The sequence below is a fragment of the Anoplophora glabripennis genome, unplaced genomic scaffold, assembly GCF_000390285.2.
Source record: "Anoplophora glabripennis isolate ALB-LARVAE unplaced genomic scaffold, Agla_2.0 scaffold1690, whole genome shotgun sequence".
Lineage (NCBI taxonomy): Eukaryota > Metazoa > Arthropoda > Insecta > Coleoptera > Cerambycidae > Anoplophora > Anoplophora glabripennis.
The window spans coordinates 22831-42414 of record NW_019417814.1 but is presented as its reverse complement, the minus strand read 5'-3'; the positions used below and the strand labels follow the sequence as shown (position 1 = coordinate 42414).

Below are 19584 nucleotides of genomic sequence, written 5' to 3'. Positions count from 1 at the left end.
TCACTGACAGACTGACACTACTGACAGTGCTGACAGAGCGTCTTCTTCCAATGTTTTTCCTTTACGCAATCATTTATACATAATTTCACTACAAGGTGCCCCTTATGACGTCACAGCCGTTTTGAAATGTTATAAAAAAATCAGTTTTTAATAATTATTTTAAAACTGTTCTGACCCATTTCTCAATCTCTAATTGTGTATACACACCAGTTAGTACGTGTAGAATTATATTATCTACTTTTTGAAATTTAGTCAACAACCCTATTTATTGATGAACAAATTGATGAAGTTCTTCATCAATTAATTCACGAATTTATTGGTAAACAGTGTGGTTTTACACTGGTCACTGCTACAGACTTTGTCAAGTTTTTTGACATATGAATCAGTTCTACCAATGANCAGCAGACTATCAATTAAGAGTATTTGTGATAGTTATTATTAATTTCCTTATTGTAATGGATTCAACAAAATTTAAGTGGTGTTTTGTTCCACATTCCACATTGCCAATTGCATTATCTCCATAAGACTCCCGAACTGCACTATAAATGTCCATCAATAAATAGGTATTTCATGTATATAAATAATCACAATAAAATCATTCATTAAATATGTTGATCCTTACCTGACTGTTTTTATACCTCTGATTTCGCCAATATTAAATTTTTAAAAATTCAATTCATGATCATAAAAATATCAATTTTCAGTCAAATTTGCGAAGTAAGTAAGTAAGTAAGTAAGTAAAATCTTTATTAGTTCACTTTGCATAAGAATTACAAAATACCCTTAGGGTGTAGAACTCGTCAATATGTAGTAAAAAATAGTAAAAAAGTTAAATATTTAAATATAAGAAGTAATATTAAATATAAAACAAGATGCACACCAATACTAACATTGCTGATAAGTAAACACGAACAAAATAACACAATTAATGCACTGATACATACATACATAGTATAATGACAATAAATCAATATATATTATCTTCANGGTAGTGGGTATAACTATATTTAGGTAGATGTGACGCAAAATTGGAAATCTCTACACATATCGTTTTAAACATTTTGCATCAATATTCATTATTTTATATGCACCTTACAATAACCACAACTGCACACACTACAAATTATCACATAAAATAGCGTCAAAGTAAAGATGAATAACAACGAAACCAAGCAAACTGACAAACCGCAAACCTAACCTAACATAATACGAATTGAAACGACACACGGGAAACAAATAAACTCGGGCTGTTACGCGCAGTCTACGCAAGTCACAAACATTACATTTTTTCTAGACTTGTGTTATAAATATGCTACCACATTTTTTTTTCTAATTATGTCTTTGTATAACAAAGGCAAATGAACTAACGCTTGAGAAGGATTGGGGATTGAGAGCAAAATTTAACGAATGCCGATTGTTCCATAAGATAAGCAAAAATAGCAAAGGGTTGTTCGTCTGTTATGTTTCCGAGATCGAAAGGTAATGTTTCGAGTAATGTTTCAAACTCTCTTCAATTGTAACGTTTCGGCTATGTTTCACTAAATAAGTTTTCAAGTGCTACATTTCTGTAATGAAACAGAAACGTTTCTAGTTAATGTTTCAAATGTTTAGTAAAACATCTCATTTGCAACGTTTCATTTACGTTTCGTGTTTAGTGGGATGTCACCTTTCCACTCATAATTGTAGTGATACAACAGCGACACATATTATATAAATATATTAGTTTTTGTAAGTAACAAATCAGTAAAAACAATGCAAAACGATGCCACACAATTATTTACATATTCCAATAACATAACCTCATCATTACTGATCTGAGGCTGGAAATCTGTTGGGTTGGTACTTCTGAACTTCACGAAGAGGAAGAAATTGACGAAAACTAAAATATGTTCCAATTAGTCAAGAACTTGAATAAATTCATGAAGTTATTTGACAGCAGATTTGGTGCATTACACTTGTCCAATTTCTTGATGAAGCGACTTCATAAATTAATTGATCAATAAATTGTTAATGTAAAATAGCTATATGACTCTGCAATTAACTGAGAATTGTTTAGATCAGATAACTGATAACTGTTCCCTAAACCTAACACTCTAATCAAATGGAACACAGCTCATCTATTGACAAACAGTAGTTGATTTGACAGTTGACATTTCTAACTGACTTATGTTTGACATTGACATTTCTGAAAAAGTTGTAATATACATAATAATCGATTTAAAATTAATTAAACCATTTTTCAACAGTGCTTTTTACTTGTACACATTATAAAAGCAATGTCAATTAGAAGAAAACTCGATATCGGAAAACTATAATCAAAATAACCGACCTTCTGAATTTAGTATTACTTTATTAAGGTAGATTAATTAAGGATCATATCTATATTTTATAATTCTTTTATATTATTTTAGTTACCCAATATGAGTAGTTTTAATTATGCTGATATACATTCTAACAATAGACGGCATAATGCTGTTCCACCCCCTTCTAGTGGTCTTAGCAAACAAGGTTATTCTACTATGAATGCCATTAGCCAAAATGCTCTCTCTGCTGCTTGGGGAGGTACTAGCAGAAAAAGGGCTGCAACCGAAGATGAGTATGTTAATGAGTACCTAACGTTTTCCTCTTCTATGCCATACAATTAAAACCCCTTTTCTAGATATTTTGAAGAGGATGATGAAGAAGCTGTTCCTGATTTAGCATATATTCCTGCTCCTGACAGCCCTACAAGAATTGAAATGGAAAAGAAGAAAAGAGAAGAAGAGGAGGAAGACGATCCTCTAGATGCATACATGGCTGGCATTGAAAAACAAGTTAGTTATTTTCTTAAACCTCTTTTACATTTACTAATTTTTGAACCAAGAAATTATTATACATATATGAATTCATTATATTTCAGTCAATTTATTCATCAGATTTAAAGCTATTAACTTTTAAAATAAAAAGCAATAATAATAATGAACCATAAATCATGATGAAACTTATAACTTATGCCAAACTAATATAGGTAATTCACATATATTTAAAAAAAATTAAGTAAAATCTACGAAAATTGTAGATTTTGACTAAAATAGGTATAATTAAATAAACATCGAAAGTCACTAAAAATATCACAGTTTAAATTGTTAAAAATCATTAAATGTAAAGTAGGTTTCATTCTGTTATAATAATACAAATAAATGCTTAGAATATGCTTAGAAATATTAAAGCAAATATCAGAACACAATTAAATTACGATTAAATAAAAAATACTTTCAAGATTAGCTTTATTTACGGTGCATTCGGTACTACATATTACTGCAGTTATAAAATATTAGCCTATTGAACTTGGGACATTTTTTTATTTATATAGATGCAAGTACAGAAACAAAAATCCTGTACGTCTCAACAAACAGGTGTTCGTAATGATTTGGAAGAAGAAGATGTAGAGGAATCTTATTACCGTTACATGGAAGAAAATCCTAATGCAGGATTAGCTCCTCAAGACGATGAACACCCAGAAATAGAATATGATGAAGATGGCAATCCCATAGCGCCTGATAAAAAAAAAATTATAGACCCTCTACCTCCTATTGATCACTCTCTGATAGAATATAAACCTTTTACAAAACTGTTTTATGAGGAGCACCCTGATATTACATCTCTAAGTAACAGTCAAGTGTCAGAATTAAGAAAGACATTGGATATCACAGTTTCTGGGAACTCACCGCCAAATCCTGTAACATCGTTCCCTTATTTTGGATTTGATGATAAACTGTTAAAAGCAATTATTAAAGCAGAGTATTCCACACCAACTCCTATACAGGCTCAGGCAGTACCATGTGCTCTACTTGGACGTGATGTTCTTGGCATTGCACAAACGGGTGAGTGCTAAATTTCTTATAATTAACTATACTTTCTAATTCACTTAAGGATTCCCACCGTAGGGATCTGACAAATTTCAATGTAAAATGGAATTTCAAAAATGATTTTGCTTTTTCTCAACTATTTGAGGTGTACTTAAAAATAACAAATATTGAGCTACCCTAAAAGATCTCCCATATAAGATTTCATTGAAATATCTTTAAGGATGGAAACTGATGCATTTCTGGTTGCAGCCCTTTTTTTATTCCAATATATCTTTTTAAAGCAATGGAAGAAAGTAGTAAAATTTCATATCACATTTGGCAAAGTATAAATGAAGACAGTAAAGCAAAAATTAATTGGGATAGGTAAATAATTCGTGAGAAATTAATTTCTAAATATGAAGGTTTTTTGGACTTTTACAAAGAAACGATTATTTCTTCATAGTATTATAGAATTATGCAATTTTTTATATAGTTGTCTTTAAATAAATAAACTGATTAGACTTTATTTCATAGTTTGTTCATCACTTTATTATTTAAAAAGTTATATTGGAATAAAATAATTATTAAAAAATATTAATTCATGAATAGCATTATCTCCGACCTTTAATTCGCTTGATTTGTAATAGATGTCGCACTAGTAAAAATTTATTTATTAATAGACTCGGGTTATTTTTAACGAATAGCTGTATGTGGTTAATTTGGTATAACCTGATTCTGAATTGGTAGTCATGGTTTCTGTTAATTGATACGTAAATATTTAAAGAATGTCATGATCATTTTAGATATATTTTTGTATAAAAGTATATAAGTAACAGTGCAAGTCCATACTATTATATAATTTTAGAAAATATGAAATATAAACAATTTTTAGTTTAATTAAAACCATAATTTATAATTAATACACCTAAATTAGTATCTACGGTTAGTGGATAAGAGGGAAAACATTTTTATTTTCTATTCTACTAGAAAAAGTAATTCTTTACAAAAAATATTTTGCTTTTTAATTGAATATGTTTGTCATGAAAATAATATAAATAACGTTGAAGAATAAACTGCTTTTGTTTTTGATAATATAAAAATATGTTAATAAGAAAAGTTGTTCATAACGGAAAGTTATGTTATAATTACGATTTGTGAATAAAGCAGCTTACTTTGGTATAAACAGAAATGGAAAATATTATATTTTTAATAATTAATATTATTTAATTCTTTATAAAAAAATTCGCATATTAATATAAATAGAATTTTAATTGTGAATATACATAGTAATGAGAAAATTATGTACAAAAGGACGATTTGAGACTAAATTTTTTTTATGAGAAATAGGTATTCAGTTCACTTCACTTGAAAAAATAGTTGTAGGTACTTTAATACCTCCAATATAAACAGAAATTCTGTGGAACAGTGTAGTTTAATAAATATGTAAATAAATGAAAGTAATAAAGAAATAAATAGAACAGGTACAGTAGAACAGGAAAAAATTTAAAAAATCATAAAATAAAATTATTTCTTTTTATTAATTTGAGCTTCTATAATATATTCTGGATCCATACATCTTTTTCCCTGTGGAATATTTTTGTATATTATTTCTGGTAGTATACAATTTTTATAAAATTGTTCCAAATTTGTTGCCATTGATTTTTTCCATAATTCTTCATCATTCTTAATTTGATCTACATAGAGCGGGTTGTTTTCACCACTATAGGTATATTATGAAATAACATATAACATATAGACTTCTTCCGGTTATATTTAACTGTCTCTGTATCTGAAAGTAAGAAAAGAATTTTACCAGATAATATTTGTTATAAACATAGATAATTATACATTTTTACCTATTATGCTTTGATTTACCATAATGATATATCTAGTCATATATAGGGTGCCACAATAGTGCGATAAAGTTTAGTATAACTGCCTGTAGTAGTGATACGAAAAAAGTTACTTGCTCGGATTCACATTTTATTATTATTTCCATTATTCATTATTTTCAGATCGAATTAAACGTTCAGAAAATCTTGTTTTTGGCCTGAAGATTTTGCCCTATACAACTATAACTGAAAATAATTATAAACTTTGTCACACTATTGGAACAGCCTGTATGTGTATTGCAACGACAATATGTCATATTTATATTACGGCTAAGTAAGCGGAAAGTCGCATATGTAATTTTTATTTTCAAATAATCAAATACAATACCTACATATTTATTTTAATATCTATTATTTACTTTAATTTAGTACTAAGTACAACTATGCCTAGCAAATTGTAATACTTACTCTGTTAATGTTTTTTCCTTCATATAAAAAAAAAATAGTAAACTCCACAAATAAAATATTTCGCAGCCACAACGCAACAATAAAAGATAACAGCTCAAAGATTTATACAAGAAATAATTACATTTGCACCTACTCTGGTCCGAATCCATATAAGTACTAAAATGTAGAAAATAATATGAAATAAAACTTTTAGGTGGCTGCAAATATTATAAATTTGTACAACTACTTGCTATCCTCCTTTTTTGTAAATATGTACATAATAATATGTAGAAGATAGAAAATAGAAATATTTTCAGAACAAAAAACCGGCGGCCGCAAATTGGAGTTTTTATTTTATTACCCTTCTCTTTTCATATGCAATTATGAGATAGCAAGAGGGTGGGATGGACGTATAGGCCGGACAACTCATTATCGTGCATGTGTGTGTGCACCTGGCATTTTCTCGTTTTTTTTAGGTGTGTTTTGCCTGAATTTGAATGAATGAAATAATCGTACTATTTTTACTATAAACGTATTTCCTGTAGCGACATCTATATGAATATTGTAGTACTTTGTTAGATGAAACGGGACTTCAATTTCCATTCTTAAGTCATGGAATTCCCTTAAAGAAAAAAAAAATAAATAAAAATAACAAACTAAATTGTTTTTTTTTTTTACCAAGGAAGCAACCTTTGATGCATGGCCCATTTGTTTCCGGACGCCCTGTATATAATGAACAGTAATAAATTATTTACTAAACACCCTGCACTCACATAACTTTTCTAACAAGCTGTTAATTGAATTGAAAATTTTAAGGCATAATTATGAGGAATCCCTGGCAAATAACTGTCCAAAAATTACTATACAACTGCAAAAGATCACATTTGAATTCTAAAGCCTTGATTATATTGCCTCAGAAACATGTGAATCTAATAAAGAAACAGTAGAACTTTTATCAGGAGACTTTACACTTGTTTTAATAACATTTACATTACATTAAAACATTGCAAACATGTCTGTTATTAAAAGTATCCAACCGTCAAATTCCATATTGATTTCATGCCTGATAAGATGAAACTTGCATCAAAAAGCTTAAAAATGATTCTTCTATTGGAATTTATGGCCTATCTGTGATTTTCTTAGAAACTGCTTTCCATTTTCATGCTTCTTTGACAATCCCAAGTATGGTTTTGTATAATCTCTCCGAAGTCAGTTGAATATGTATTAAAATGTCTGGCAATAAAATTTAATGAGTTTCATAGGCGTCCCTAAAAAAGTTTTCTGCTAAAGGTAAAATATAATAATTTGTATATAATGTGTAGAAAATTTTCTTTTATATGTTCATTTAACCAACAACATATTTTAATTATTTATGTGCTCAAACAATTTTATTATATTGATGGTAAATTTCGTTTTGTTCCCTTTCAGAAGGTCTCCAAAATGCCATGTTATAATATTATTAAACAAAATATCCCTCTTATTTCTCCCTTTCACAGTTGTAATATGAATGATTAATACAAGGTGCCTGAATCACACCAAATTCCACATTGCTGCACTGCACTGTTAGGCATTTGTTGACAACCGAATTTATGGCCAGGTGGCCCAGTGTAGTTATTTTTGCGCCGTGTTTGCCCACGCGCTCATTCTTCAACTGGGTGACTAGACCTGTATATGTGTATGGCTAAATAAAAATGCGAACAAGTTTTTCAAACATTTCAATGCCGAGTTGTTGCATTAGCAACCGAACCTGGTACATACTGCCAACCTCTTCATTCTTCAATTGAGATCGGAAAGACTATACCTGGTCTGGCAAATCTTCTATGGTGTTCTACAATAGACCTTGTCGAGCTAAACTTTCCATAGACATTATTTATTTAGTCATTGCCAAAACCTTTGATAGAGCACCTATGGAAAAACATGTTAGTATTTGTGGTAATCTACTATAGTTTTCTTCTGTGCCATTACTTTTAGTGTTCAAATTCGAGTTGGTATCTCTTTTTCATACACACACGTTTGGTATTTAGTGGTCTACTGTAAGAGTTGGTTTTAGAATCTCTGTTGATCTTTGCATATGTTGAAAAAAACCTTTTCGCTGTTGAAGGAATTGTTTCAGTGAAAAATCGTCATTCAACATCTCTCGGCTTCAATTTGTATGACGCCCAATTTCCTTGCTTTTGAATCATACCAGGTGCATTTAAACATTTGGAAACTGGTGTGCGATTAACATTCAATAATACAGCAAGTTCATCTTGTGTTTGATATGAATCTTCGTCGAGTTATGCTTCCTATTCCTGATTTTCGAACTTTTTCGGTCGACTAGGGCGTTCTTTGTCAACTGTATCGAAATCACCACTTCTAAAATGTCAAATCCAATACTCACACATTTTTATCTTCAGAGCTGAGAAAAAATATGTTGTTTACAGTTCAGCAAAATGACACATAATATAAAAAAAAGCTTAAAACACAGAACTTTGACATGGATATAGTTACGGAAGTGTTCGAGGCGATATAGCATAAGTTATGTCATCTATTGTAAATTTCTCAAAATTAATTCATCCTAGTAGATGTGGTGTAGTAGACACATGTTCCGTACCCTACTATTATATAATGTTTTGTCCACCTTATTCGGTGTAAACATTGTTGAATAAACTGTGTTATTCACTAGTTGGTGTATGAATTTTTACATCACATCAAATTATGTGTAAACCCTTTACGAAATTAAACTGCACTGCAATAAGGCCTGTATCTCTTAATTGCAAAGTGTGTCAATCTCTACCTTGGAAAAAATAAAATCATCACTATCAGTGCTTCTTGTAAGGTACATTACTAAAAATTTAAACTTCTTACAATGATCTTGGTATTATGATAATGGAAGACCTTTTATAGTTTACCCACATATCTGTTTGCAAAAAGCAGCAAACACTATCTTGAAAAAGACATTTACAAAAGTAAGACTTAACTGTTTTTGTTTGTCTCTACAAGTTATGTCCTATCTTTGCTATTTAAATTAAAACAGATATTTAGATCTTCTTAAGACATTTTAAAAAATTTTTCAAATCTAATGAGTACTTGAAAAATGATAACCTTTTTTTTTAATGTGATTATATATGATAATAAAAATTATGTCATTTATATAATGTTTATTAATTTTATATTAGGAAGTGGAAAAACTGCAGCTTTCTTATGGCCATTATTAAAGCATGTAGCTGCTCAAAAACCTGCTGAGGAAGGTGAAGGCCCCATAGCTTTGATTTTAGCACCTACGAGGGAATTAGCTTTACAAATCTATAATGAAACAAAGAAATTTGCCAAAGTATATGATTTAAAGGTTATATGTGCATATGGTGGGGGCTCAAAGTGGGAGCAAAGTTTGGTAAGGTCATAGAATCATAAAATATTTCGCAATAAAATATCCATTTTTGTCAGGCTTTGAAAGAAGGTGCTGACATTGTTGTCGCAACTCCTGGAAGAATTATTGACCATGTTAAAAGCGGAGCGACAGATCTTCAAAGAGTGACATTCTTAGTTCTCGATGAAGCTGATAGAATGTTCGAATTAGGTTTTGAACCACAAGTGAGATCTGTTTGTAACCACGTTCGTCCAGATAGGCAAACTTTGTTGTTTTCGGCCACATTCCGCAAACGAATTGAGAAATTAGCAAAAGATGCTTTGACAAATCCTATAAGAATATCTCAAGGTATTACTGGACAAGCCAATGAGGATGTCACACAGCACGTTTTCATCTTACCAAACCAAGAATCTAAAAGAGAATGGTTGTTCAACAAACTTGTGGAACTTTTATCTGCCGGTTCTGTTTTGGTTTTTGTCACAAAGAAATTGGATGCAGAACAGGCTAGTAATTTATAAAAATACATTTTACAATGCATCATCAAAAATCAATTGAGTAATTTAATATATTCGCTTTTACTTTTAATTTTATACCAAAATCGAAAAACTATTTCTCATCAGCATCTTTGAAGAGTAAATATATTTCCAGGTTGCTAACGATTTAAAAGTGAAAGAATTTACTTGTCTACTACTTCATGGAGACATGGAACAGGCAGACCGTAATAAAGTTATCACAAGCTTTAAAAAAAATGAATGCTCTTTATTGGTAAGTTTTTTCTAATTCATAGATACATTTCCAGGGTTCATAGTTCAAAAGTAATATAGAATTCCCTGACTTTTCCAGGTTTTCCCTGACTTATAGAAAAAAATCCAAGTCACTTGTTCATTTTTACATACCAAAGCCTTCTATTTCAACTGTTATCGAAATCACCATTTCTAAAATGTCAAAACCAATACTTATACGTTTTTATCGATGAAGTATGTTCACCGTAAGATTCCAACAGCACTCGATGATTTTTAGCAGCACTTTTCTTTATTGGCTTGTAATTCGATATCTTTAGAGCTGAGTAAAAATATGTTGTTTACACTTCAGCAAAATGACACATAATAAAATATACAGCCTATTGACAGAGCTTTGACATGAATATAGTTACAAAAGTATCTCATGTGATATAGCATAAGTTACACTGTCTATGTAAATCTCTCAAAATTAATTTACAGTCCTAGTAGTTTATATTTAATGAAGAACATATTTTATTGTGTGGTATATTAAAACAGTTTACTGAATTATAATTTAAAAGAAACATATTTTATGTCCTTAAAATAACGTATCGAACACTAATATTTGTTATTTGTGTTACTGGATGGAATTGTTAAAAAAAAATCTGTTCAGTACGTGGAAAATATATTTTATTTGTTTGGCAACTAGTAGAAAATGGATTGCACAAAAAGTGCTGTATCTGATCTGTATTGCATATTTTGTGTCAATATTTTAACAGGGATAAACTTAACATCACACCTAATTAATAATTAATTATACAGAATTTAGCACTTTATGACGGCACTGTAACTGTACAGATCGACACTGTACATTTCAAAAGTGCAGAATAAAACCATTTAAATGGGAATGGAGATGTTTTACAAAAATCTTCGGACACTGCTATATAAAAACTTATACTTCTTTACAAAAATCAATATCTGGTTGTTGTCGAAAATTTTTTTAATGGCAAACCCATAATTTTTTGGCAGATTTAAAAATTTGTAAAAAAAAAATTGACATGAAATGTAGAACGAATATAATTCGAAAAATTACTACTGGTCAAATTATCGTCTATTGACTTGCTGGCAATGTACCAGCTGATTCCACAGATGAAACTAGAATTTCCATCGATAAAAGAATATTAAATACCAACAATAGGCATGTTGACAGTAACCAAGAATCATTACAATTATGTTATTATCATATCATCATTAAATCATCATCATTAAAATCATCATCATTAATAATTAAATCATTAAAATTATGTATTATCTAATGAAATATGATTCATGGATTATAAAAAATTTATTTTTATATTATGAGCGAGATCGATAATATTTTTGATGAAATAAAACTACAAAATACAGCAAACCGCCACCAATGAGAGTGAATTACGTCACATCTATGTAAATGTCATTTTGTTTCATGTGTACTTCGACAAAATCCACGGTATTTATCTTCGTTTAAATATTTTGTGTTTCTACTATCTGTTGCTTAGTTTTGTGTTACCAAAACCATAATCATGAAATGTTAGCCATGGAACAAAACCATGAAACGCGATAGAATGGAGGATGAAGTGAGGAAAACTGTAAGTACCAGACTGAGAAAAAAATTTAAAAAATGTGGTATAATGCTTTGCAAAAACTATCCCATGATAGCAGGATTGGCTGATGGAATCTGTGAAGACAGTATTATTGAAATTAAGTGCACCACAAATATGAAGAGTTTTAAAAATTATGTATAAAAAGGAAAACCGACCCAGAAGTTTTATGTGCAAATGGCAGCTACAAATGTATTAAACAGGACTTCAAAAGGGCTATTTCAATGTAGCTGATTGCAACTACAGTACAAATAAAAAGTAGAAGTAATTAAGGACGTTCGGTAGAGATAGTGGGGGGAAACATTTGCGGGGAAAAGGGAAACTAGCGATGAGTAAAAACTTGACAACGCCGTACGGGTCTTCAATGTGTGAGTGTTCATGTACACGCATCAGGTGCCTACACTCTGCACTGTCTGCTCGTCTGCTGCGTCGGTTACGGCAGCGTATGTGTATGTTCAATTTGTTTGTGATAAAGCTGCAAGTATTTGACTTTTATTTGTTATAAAAATGTAATAAAAATGAATAAATAAATAATTAAAAAGACTTGTGACAATTGTATTTATATTCATAGATTTCATTCGTAAAAATGCCCAAAGCCAAACAGTATAACCTCCAAACTACGAAGAATGAGAATCTTGCGACGATGCCGTTGCGTTTCTGTCGAACTCTTATTTATTTTTTATTCATAAACGAATCAGATGATCGTCGCGAAACTTGGTATACATTAAACTAATAACATTATCTGTGACATATAAAAAAATTGGCGAAATTCATTTGGCCAATTTTCTTAAAACTGAGTTTTTATCAGTTTTCCCATAAGTGACCGTGTTAAAATGACTGAACTTTGAAATTCAATATCTCGAAAACGAAACAGATGAACCTCTTGAAATTTTGACAGGTTTATTGTAACAACAATAAGAACGTCTGGTCAAAATTTCAAAAAAATTCATTGGAGGGTTTTATCTCTACCGAACGTCCTTAATGCTGCATTTGATGACAACTATGAATGAGATTTTCTTAATGTTTTAGACTTATGTGTATCCATTATTATACTAGAGTACAATTTGAATGATAATGATAATGAATCTAGCAACACAAAATATTAGCACCTTGTGTTTACTGTTGACAAACATAGATGTGACGTCACGTAGACACCATGACACTGTCGATCGTTTTTGCGTGAGTTTAGACTTAAAATTAAAATGTTAATATTTTTCTACTAAACCTTTGATTTTCTACAGAAATAAGATATTTTTGGGAAATAGTAAATACTTCCGAACATCATAGAACAGTTTTTCAAAATCTGTCATCATGCCTATTCTTGCAAGCAAAGGACAACGCACTAATTACATTAAAACGTTGTCTCGGTCAAAATTGAAAATTGCTATGAAGTTATTTTTGGCCTCTGGAATAAAGTTCCGATCTTAAAAACCCCGGTAGATGGTTAATTTATCTGTTTTTGGCCACTTTTATTCCTTTTTCAGACATGTGTGTAGATGAAATAAAAACGCAATGCGGATAGCGATGTCACCCATTTGCAAGGAAGGTAAAACCAACAACATACTGTCACGCCACCCGCACCCTTAACATGAAAATGAAATGTGCTTATTAAAAACATCAGTATTTGTACTGGGTATATTTGTATATTTGATTTAAATACTTAGCCCATATTCGAAGATTAGGAAAAGTTCATTTGAGAAGAGAAACTAAAAATATCAGCAAATATATTTTAATTGTCAGTGTTGCGAGAAACAACTACTCCGAAGGCTATATGTCCCTACCGGCATTGAATTATACTCGCAACACCTAGTGCAACAGCTAGGGTCGTTCGTCAGTTTAACTCACCAGGCACAGACCGTTTTCGGATTTATTAGTCCTCGTCAGTGTGTCATAGGTGAGACAACCGACAAACGAACCAGCGGTTTTGTGTCGTATCGTCACGACAAGGAAATACATTGTACGCGGGAGCGCGAATGGCTCCATCAGTCAGCAAATATATGTTTGTGATTTTATTGGTTTTTTATGTAAATTAAATGCAAAATTAATATATAGGCGTAAAATACATCTAATTGTATCTTTAAAAGTATATAGAAATAGTTTCTGTTTAGGTTGCCACGGATGTTGCAGCCCGAGGTTTAGATATTCCACATGTTAGAACTGTCGTTAATTATGATATTGCGAGGGATATTGACACCCACACCCACAGAATTGGAAGAACAGGACGTGCTGGAACTCAGGGGACTGCGTACACTTTGTTAACACCCAAAGATAAAGAATTTACGGGACACATCGTAAAAAACTTGGAAGCAGCTCATCAAGAAGTCCCTCAAGATGTATTAGATCTTGCATTGCAAAGTTCTTGGTTTAGAAAGCAAAGGTAAGAGATAATACTAAATTATTACTACTAAACCTAGACCCTACCATCCTGATTACAAACATTATTAATTTTTTTGTAATAGTATCGTTACTGTTCACTCACTGTATAATTTTACTGTATACTATGTTTTTATCCCTTTTAATTAATTAATGTATATATATTTAACGTTTTACTAATTTGTGGTGTGTGTTTGACTTGCAACAATGTTTGCCACCTTCATATATTACCTTAAATGAAATAATGTGGCAAAAAAATTAGAACGACACTTTTTATTTTTGTGTGAAATCATTATTTAGTTGGCATTTTAAAAAAAAAATAGAAATGTAAATCGAATTTGGCAGACAATCGCAACATGCTAGACTGTGCTTTAACTGCGCCATCTGTTAATAGAAAATTCAACTTAAATCTTATAGTGGCCTTCGTTTATTTACTAATAGAAGTTTTCTAATAACATCCATAGTCTAGTATGTCAGAAAGATAATGACAATGGAGTACAATAATTCAAATATAAATTTTTAAAGTAAAAAAAAATGTATACAAAATGGTATCAGCGAAATTGCGTATATAGTTTGCATTGATTTTCATTGTATTGACTAAACAATTATACAGGGTGGGCCACCAGTAACGCCTCGGTCCCTAGGGACCAAACGGCAAATGTTATAGAAACCTGTTTATGTGGGTTTGTGTAGGTTGATTATAGCTATATTTTAAAAATATTTTGAAATATACAAGGTATCCAGTAGTGCTGGCAACTGAAATAGGTTTTTTGGATAGTCGGTTAACCGGTTTCGGATAATTCGCATTTTTACGAAATCCAAAAACCGGTTATTCGATTCTTCAAATATCCGATTATTCAAATAACCGATTATCCAAATAACCGATTATTCAAATAACCAATTATTCGATAATCTGTTCATTCAAACATCCGAATAATCGAATAACCGATTATTCGGTAGTTACTTTCTGAAAACTCTCCATTCTCTGCGTGTGCATGCACACACATAGTACATAAACAGTCTTTGTTACTTGGTGTCTGCATGCCTTGCGTCTTCTGACCTGACGGATTAGCGGCATGCCTTTGATTTTTTTTAAATGCACGGCGATAGGATGATTTATGTTATGACAGTATGACTGTTTTTATTTTTATTCGGAAGCGCTCTTTGTCGGAGTCGGAATAATATGACCTGACACCTGATGTGATTATTGTACTATAGTAGTTGAGCCGACTACATAGACCAGCGGTTTGTTTACATTTACATCTAATGCCTGCAAATTTGATCTATTTATTTAGAGTTAGTCGTTCTTAAGATTTTGTAAAGATCAGTTCAGCTGCTAAATTGTTTGAAAGCTTCCAAAAACAATTTAAACAAAATGGAAATATTTAAAAAAACTGAAATCTCACATAATATGTTTTTTGTGCAAAACTAAATTAAAGTATTCAAGTGGGACTTCTAATATGTGGAATCATCTAAAAAGTAAACACGTACACATTGGAGAAAAATTAAGGAAAAACAGAAAGGGGAGGTAAGTTTATGTTTTTAAAGATATGACATAATTATGAAATTAATTAGGGTTGAAAATTAACAAGACATTTTTTATAATGTAATAAGTTGTAATTTGTATTTTGAAATGTAAATTACTCGGGAAAATAATTACATGAATATGTTTATTTGAATTTGTATAATCAATCATTCTGTTGAGGATTAACATGGTTATCAAGTAAGTTCATTTCCCTTTTACAGAGAAATAAATGCTGAATCAGAGCCAGGGCAATCTCACAGTTTTGATTCTGAAATAGACCTAATAGGCAAAACTGAAAGGGCAACTGAAATTTCTGAAGCAGACACTGACTGAGATTCAGAATCAGAATCTTGTTCAACATTATCTGCTACGCCACAGTTAACTCAAATGGAAATAGATCACTTCTTTTTGCCAAAAAAAAATCTGCATTAAAAAAACAAGAAGCAACCACAGACGCCATTGTAAAATTGATAGTGAAAGATATGTTGCCTCTTTCATTTGTGGAAGGAGCGGGCTTCATTGACTTCATGAAACAAATAATGCCAATCTACAAAATCTCAAGTCGCAACTCAATCAAAACTAGAATTTCTTTACTTTATGATGTAGAAAAACAGAGAATTATGAACGAAGTGGATAACATTGATTGGGCGTCATTAATAACAACAGACTGTTGGTCTTCGCGTAATACTGATTCATTTATTACAGTTACTTTACATGCAATTTCAAAAAATTGGGAGCATATCAATTACACACTTACGACGGAATTTATGGAGGATAGACATACTGCTACAAATTTAAAAACAAAATTGGAAAATATAATAGTAGACCATAGTAGACAACGCAACAAATATTGTCAGTGCGGTTAGACAATCAACAATTGAAGAAAGTATTTGCTGCTTTGCTCATTCGTTACAACTGTGTATAATGAAAGGTATTCAAATTGAAAGCGCCCAACAATTGATCACCAAATGTTCTTCTATTGTAGGACATTTCAAACATTCTAACGTAGCCACCAATGCTCTTAGAGAAGCTCAAAATAATTCTAGCCTTCCAAATCATAAATTAATACAGCATGTAAAAACGCGTTGGAATTCCGTTTACTATATGGTTGATAGAATTGTTGAACAAAGGCAGGCAATAGTGAGCGTTATCCAAAATTATAGTATAACATCAAGATCACATGCCATTAATTTTGAGTTAAAAGAATCAGACTGGGATTTATTGGAGGCATTGGTAATTATTTTGAAGCCTTTTACATTAATTACAGCAATAATGAGTTCCGAAAATTCACCTACCATCTCAATAGTACTACCTATCGTAAAATCCTTACTTGAAAATTTTTTTTAAAGGTTAATGATGCTGATTTAGAAGAAATCAAGTATTTTAAGGAAACTGTATCTGAACAATTAAAATCCAGGTTTGACTTAGACAGTGAAAATAAAGAAATAAAATTTCATGATATCACAATTTTTTTGGACCCTCAGTATAAAATGCATGAAAGCAATATTGGAAGAATTGGGAAAGTGAAATCTAAAATTAAAGAACTATTACTGCTGAGTAGTACAAATGTTGAGCCAGTTACAACAACAAACATTCCTTCTACTTCTAAAACAGCTGTAGAATTTTTATTTCCCACAAAGCTAGGCCCATCTCATATTACGAAGGATCCCATGGATAATGAAATAGAGGTTTATTCAAAGGAGTGTGAAATTGACAAAAATTGGTGGAAAACAAATGAACATCGATTTCCGTATCTCAGTTATTTAGCTAGAAAATATCTTGCCGTACCAGCAACATCCACGCCTTCGGAGTGAGTGTTCTCTAGTGCGGGTAATATAGTGACGGCTAAAAGAAGCTGTCTGTCGGGAAATACTGTCAATATATTAGTTTTCTTAAATAATAATTTTAAAAAGCAATAACCTTAAAAAATTTTGTTTAGCTTAGAAGAGTTTAGTTTAGTTTAGAGTTATGTTTACCGTTTTTTTTTTAATTAACAATTATTGTTAATTTTAGAAAATTAATGGTCATGCTAAGTTTTGTTTAGTTTAGTTTGGAATCGTTGTTTATATTTAGGTGTTTTCTGTCATTTTTCTTAATAATGATTTAAATATAATCACGTTTCACAATTCACGTTAGTTTTGAGTTTTTTATTTTATTTTATTTTTAATACATATACACTTACCTATGGAAATTATACTTAGACGTTATGTTAAATGCATAATGAAAATTAAAATTCTATAGAAATTATTAGTTTCTTACAACAACTAAGTACATAACACTATAATATAGTCTTCTTCTTCTTCTTCTAGTGGTTGGTCCTAATAAGTCCCGTAGCACTGCGGCCTAATTAGGCCTATTGTGTGTCCCACTACTAGTCCTATTCAGCAAGTAGATTTGTTTTTTTTACAAAGTCCAAAAGCTTCCCTGCTGGCACTTCTCTCAGTTCCTTGGNCAAGTCGTCCGAATAGCCTTGTGTATAAAATCCCTTTCGATTAAGGCCCTCCAGTGCGCCGTCCACCACTAATCCCCATAACAAGGGAGACAGTACGCCTCCCTGGAGGCAGCCCCATATAATATAGTCTTAGTTGTAGTGTTATGTAGTTATTGACATTGGTTACATATAGTACATACCTCGTAGATACCTACTACATACTACTAAAAATTAGGTCAACTATTAAGGGATATATAATTTATATTTATATTTTATCCTGGGATACATACATAGACTAATAAAAAAATAATCACCCACACGCCCACATACACCAACCACCAAACAAAAAAAGCGATTTATATAAATAATAAATTGAAGAATCAAAATTTATTAAGTGTAACTGTTTTAACATTTTAACTTTCACCAGTTTTGAACTTACCTTGTGTGTGGCTAAAGCTTTAATTGCAGCTTGACTATCGGAGAATATATATATATGAGTTTACGTCTATACCCTCTACGTACATTCTCGGCCAGACACGCCATTATCGCGAAGATTTCTGCTTGGAATACGGTAGGGAACTCCCCCAGACTGTAGCTTGCACTCCATCTGGGTCTGAGTCCATATATTCCTGCACCCGTCCCTCTGGTCATTTTGGAGCCATACTAGTAGCATACTAGGCTCCACCTTTCCAGGGTATTAAACCTTTCCTCCCACTTACTTTGATCCTCTATTCGAGTCTCAAATGGCTTGTGGAAGTGAAACCTTGGAACCATCTTGTCAAATACAGGGTGATCGAGAATGATTGACCGTGCCACCTCATACATTTTTGATGTGCGGCATACAAGTTTTTGATACCAATACTAGAATCATGAGCGCAGGTTGAGGGATTTTAATGGTAAACAAATAATTACGTTCAAACGTCAAATAAGTTAGGTTACTGTCAAAATGGAAATTCATAATAAAAATATCAATTATTTAACAAAAATCAAAGTTATTTCACAAATTAAGCAATACTGATGGACCAATAAATGTTATTATTGTTATTATTATTAAAGAGGATGACAGAATCAAATGTAGGTTTAGCCTAACTTTTCCAAAATTCTTATTTCATTTACAATTAGAAAAACTTTTAAATCAAAGTTTGATGTAGCTAATTTTGAATAACGACTGTAAGTGCTTCAGCGATTTTATTTTTAAAACGTTATGAGTTAATTTTAAAACAGAAGCACTATTGTGGCTACATTCTTGGCATCTAAGACGATTCAGCTATACAGCGATACGCTGCAAGCTGCTGTTTTTCATCAAAGCAAACTGCTGTATGCTTATAAGACGACTATTTTGCAGCTACTGCTTTCACACTTCTGAATATCCAGCGCAAGCGATCCAGCCCAAAAATTTATGCTGAACATTTTAGTTAGCTGTCGAAATTCAGGAAAAGTA

The 19584-nt window shown here is 31.3% G+C and overlaps 1 protein-coding gene across 1 annotated transcript in view; it reads left to right on the top strand.

Annotated features, from left to right (window-relative positions):
* The first annotated feature begins 2160 nt into the window (after positions 1-2160).
* Positions 2161-19584, top strand: part of LOC108915495 (ATP-dependent RNA helicase DDX42) — a 26936-nt gene continuing 9512 nt past the window's right edge. The window contains exons 1-8 of the mRNA XM_023456534.1: positions 2161-2357; positions 2412-2596; positions 2660-2813; positions 3353-3863; positions 9265-9479; positions 9533-9958; positions 10104-10220; positions 13923-14191. Coding sequence (XP_023312302.1) covers positions 2421-2596; positions 2660-2813; positions 3353-3863; positions 9265-9479; positions 9533-9958; positions 10104-10220; positions 13923-14191 — 1868 coding nt within the window. The 5' untranslated portion in view covers positions 2161-2357; positions 2412-2420. The remainder of the gene's footprint in view (positions 2358-2411; positions 2597-2659; positions 2814-3352; positions 3864-9264; positions 9480-9532; positions 9959-10103; positions 10221-13922; positions 14192-19584) is intronic.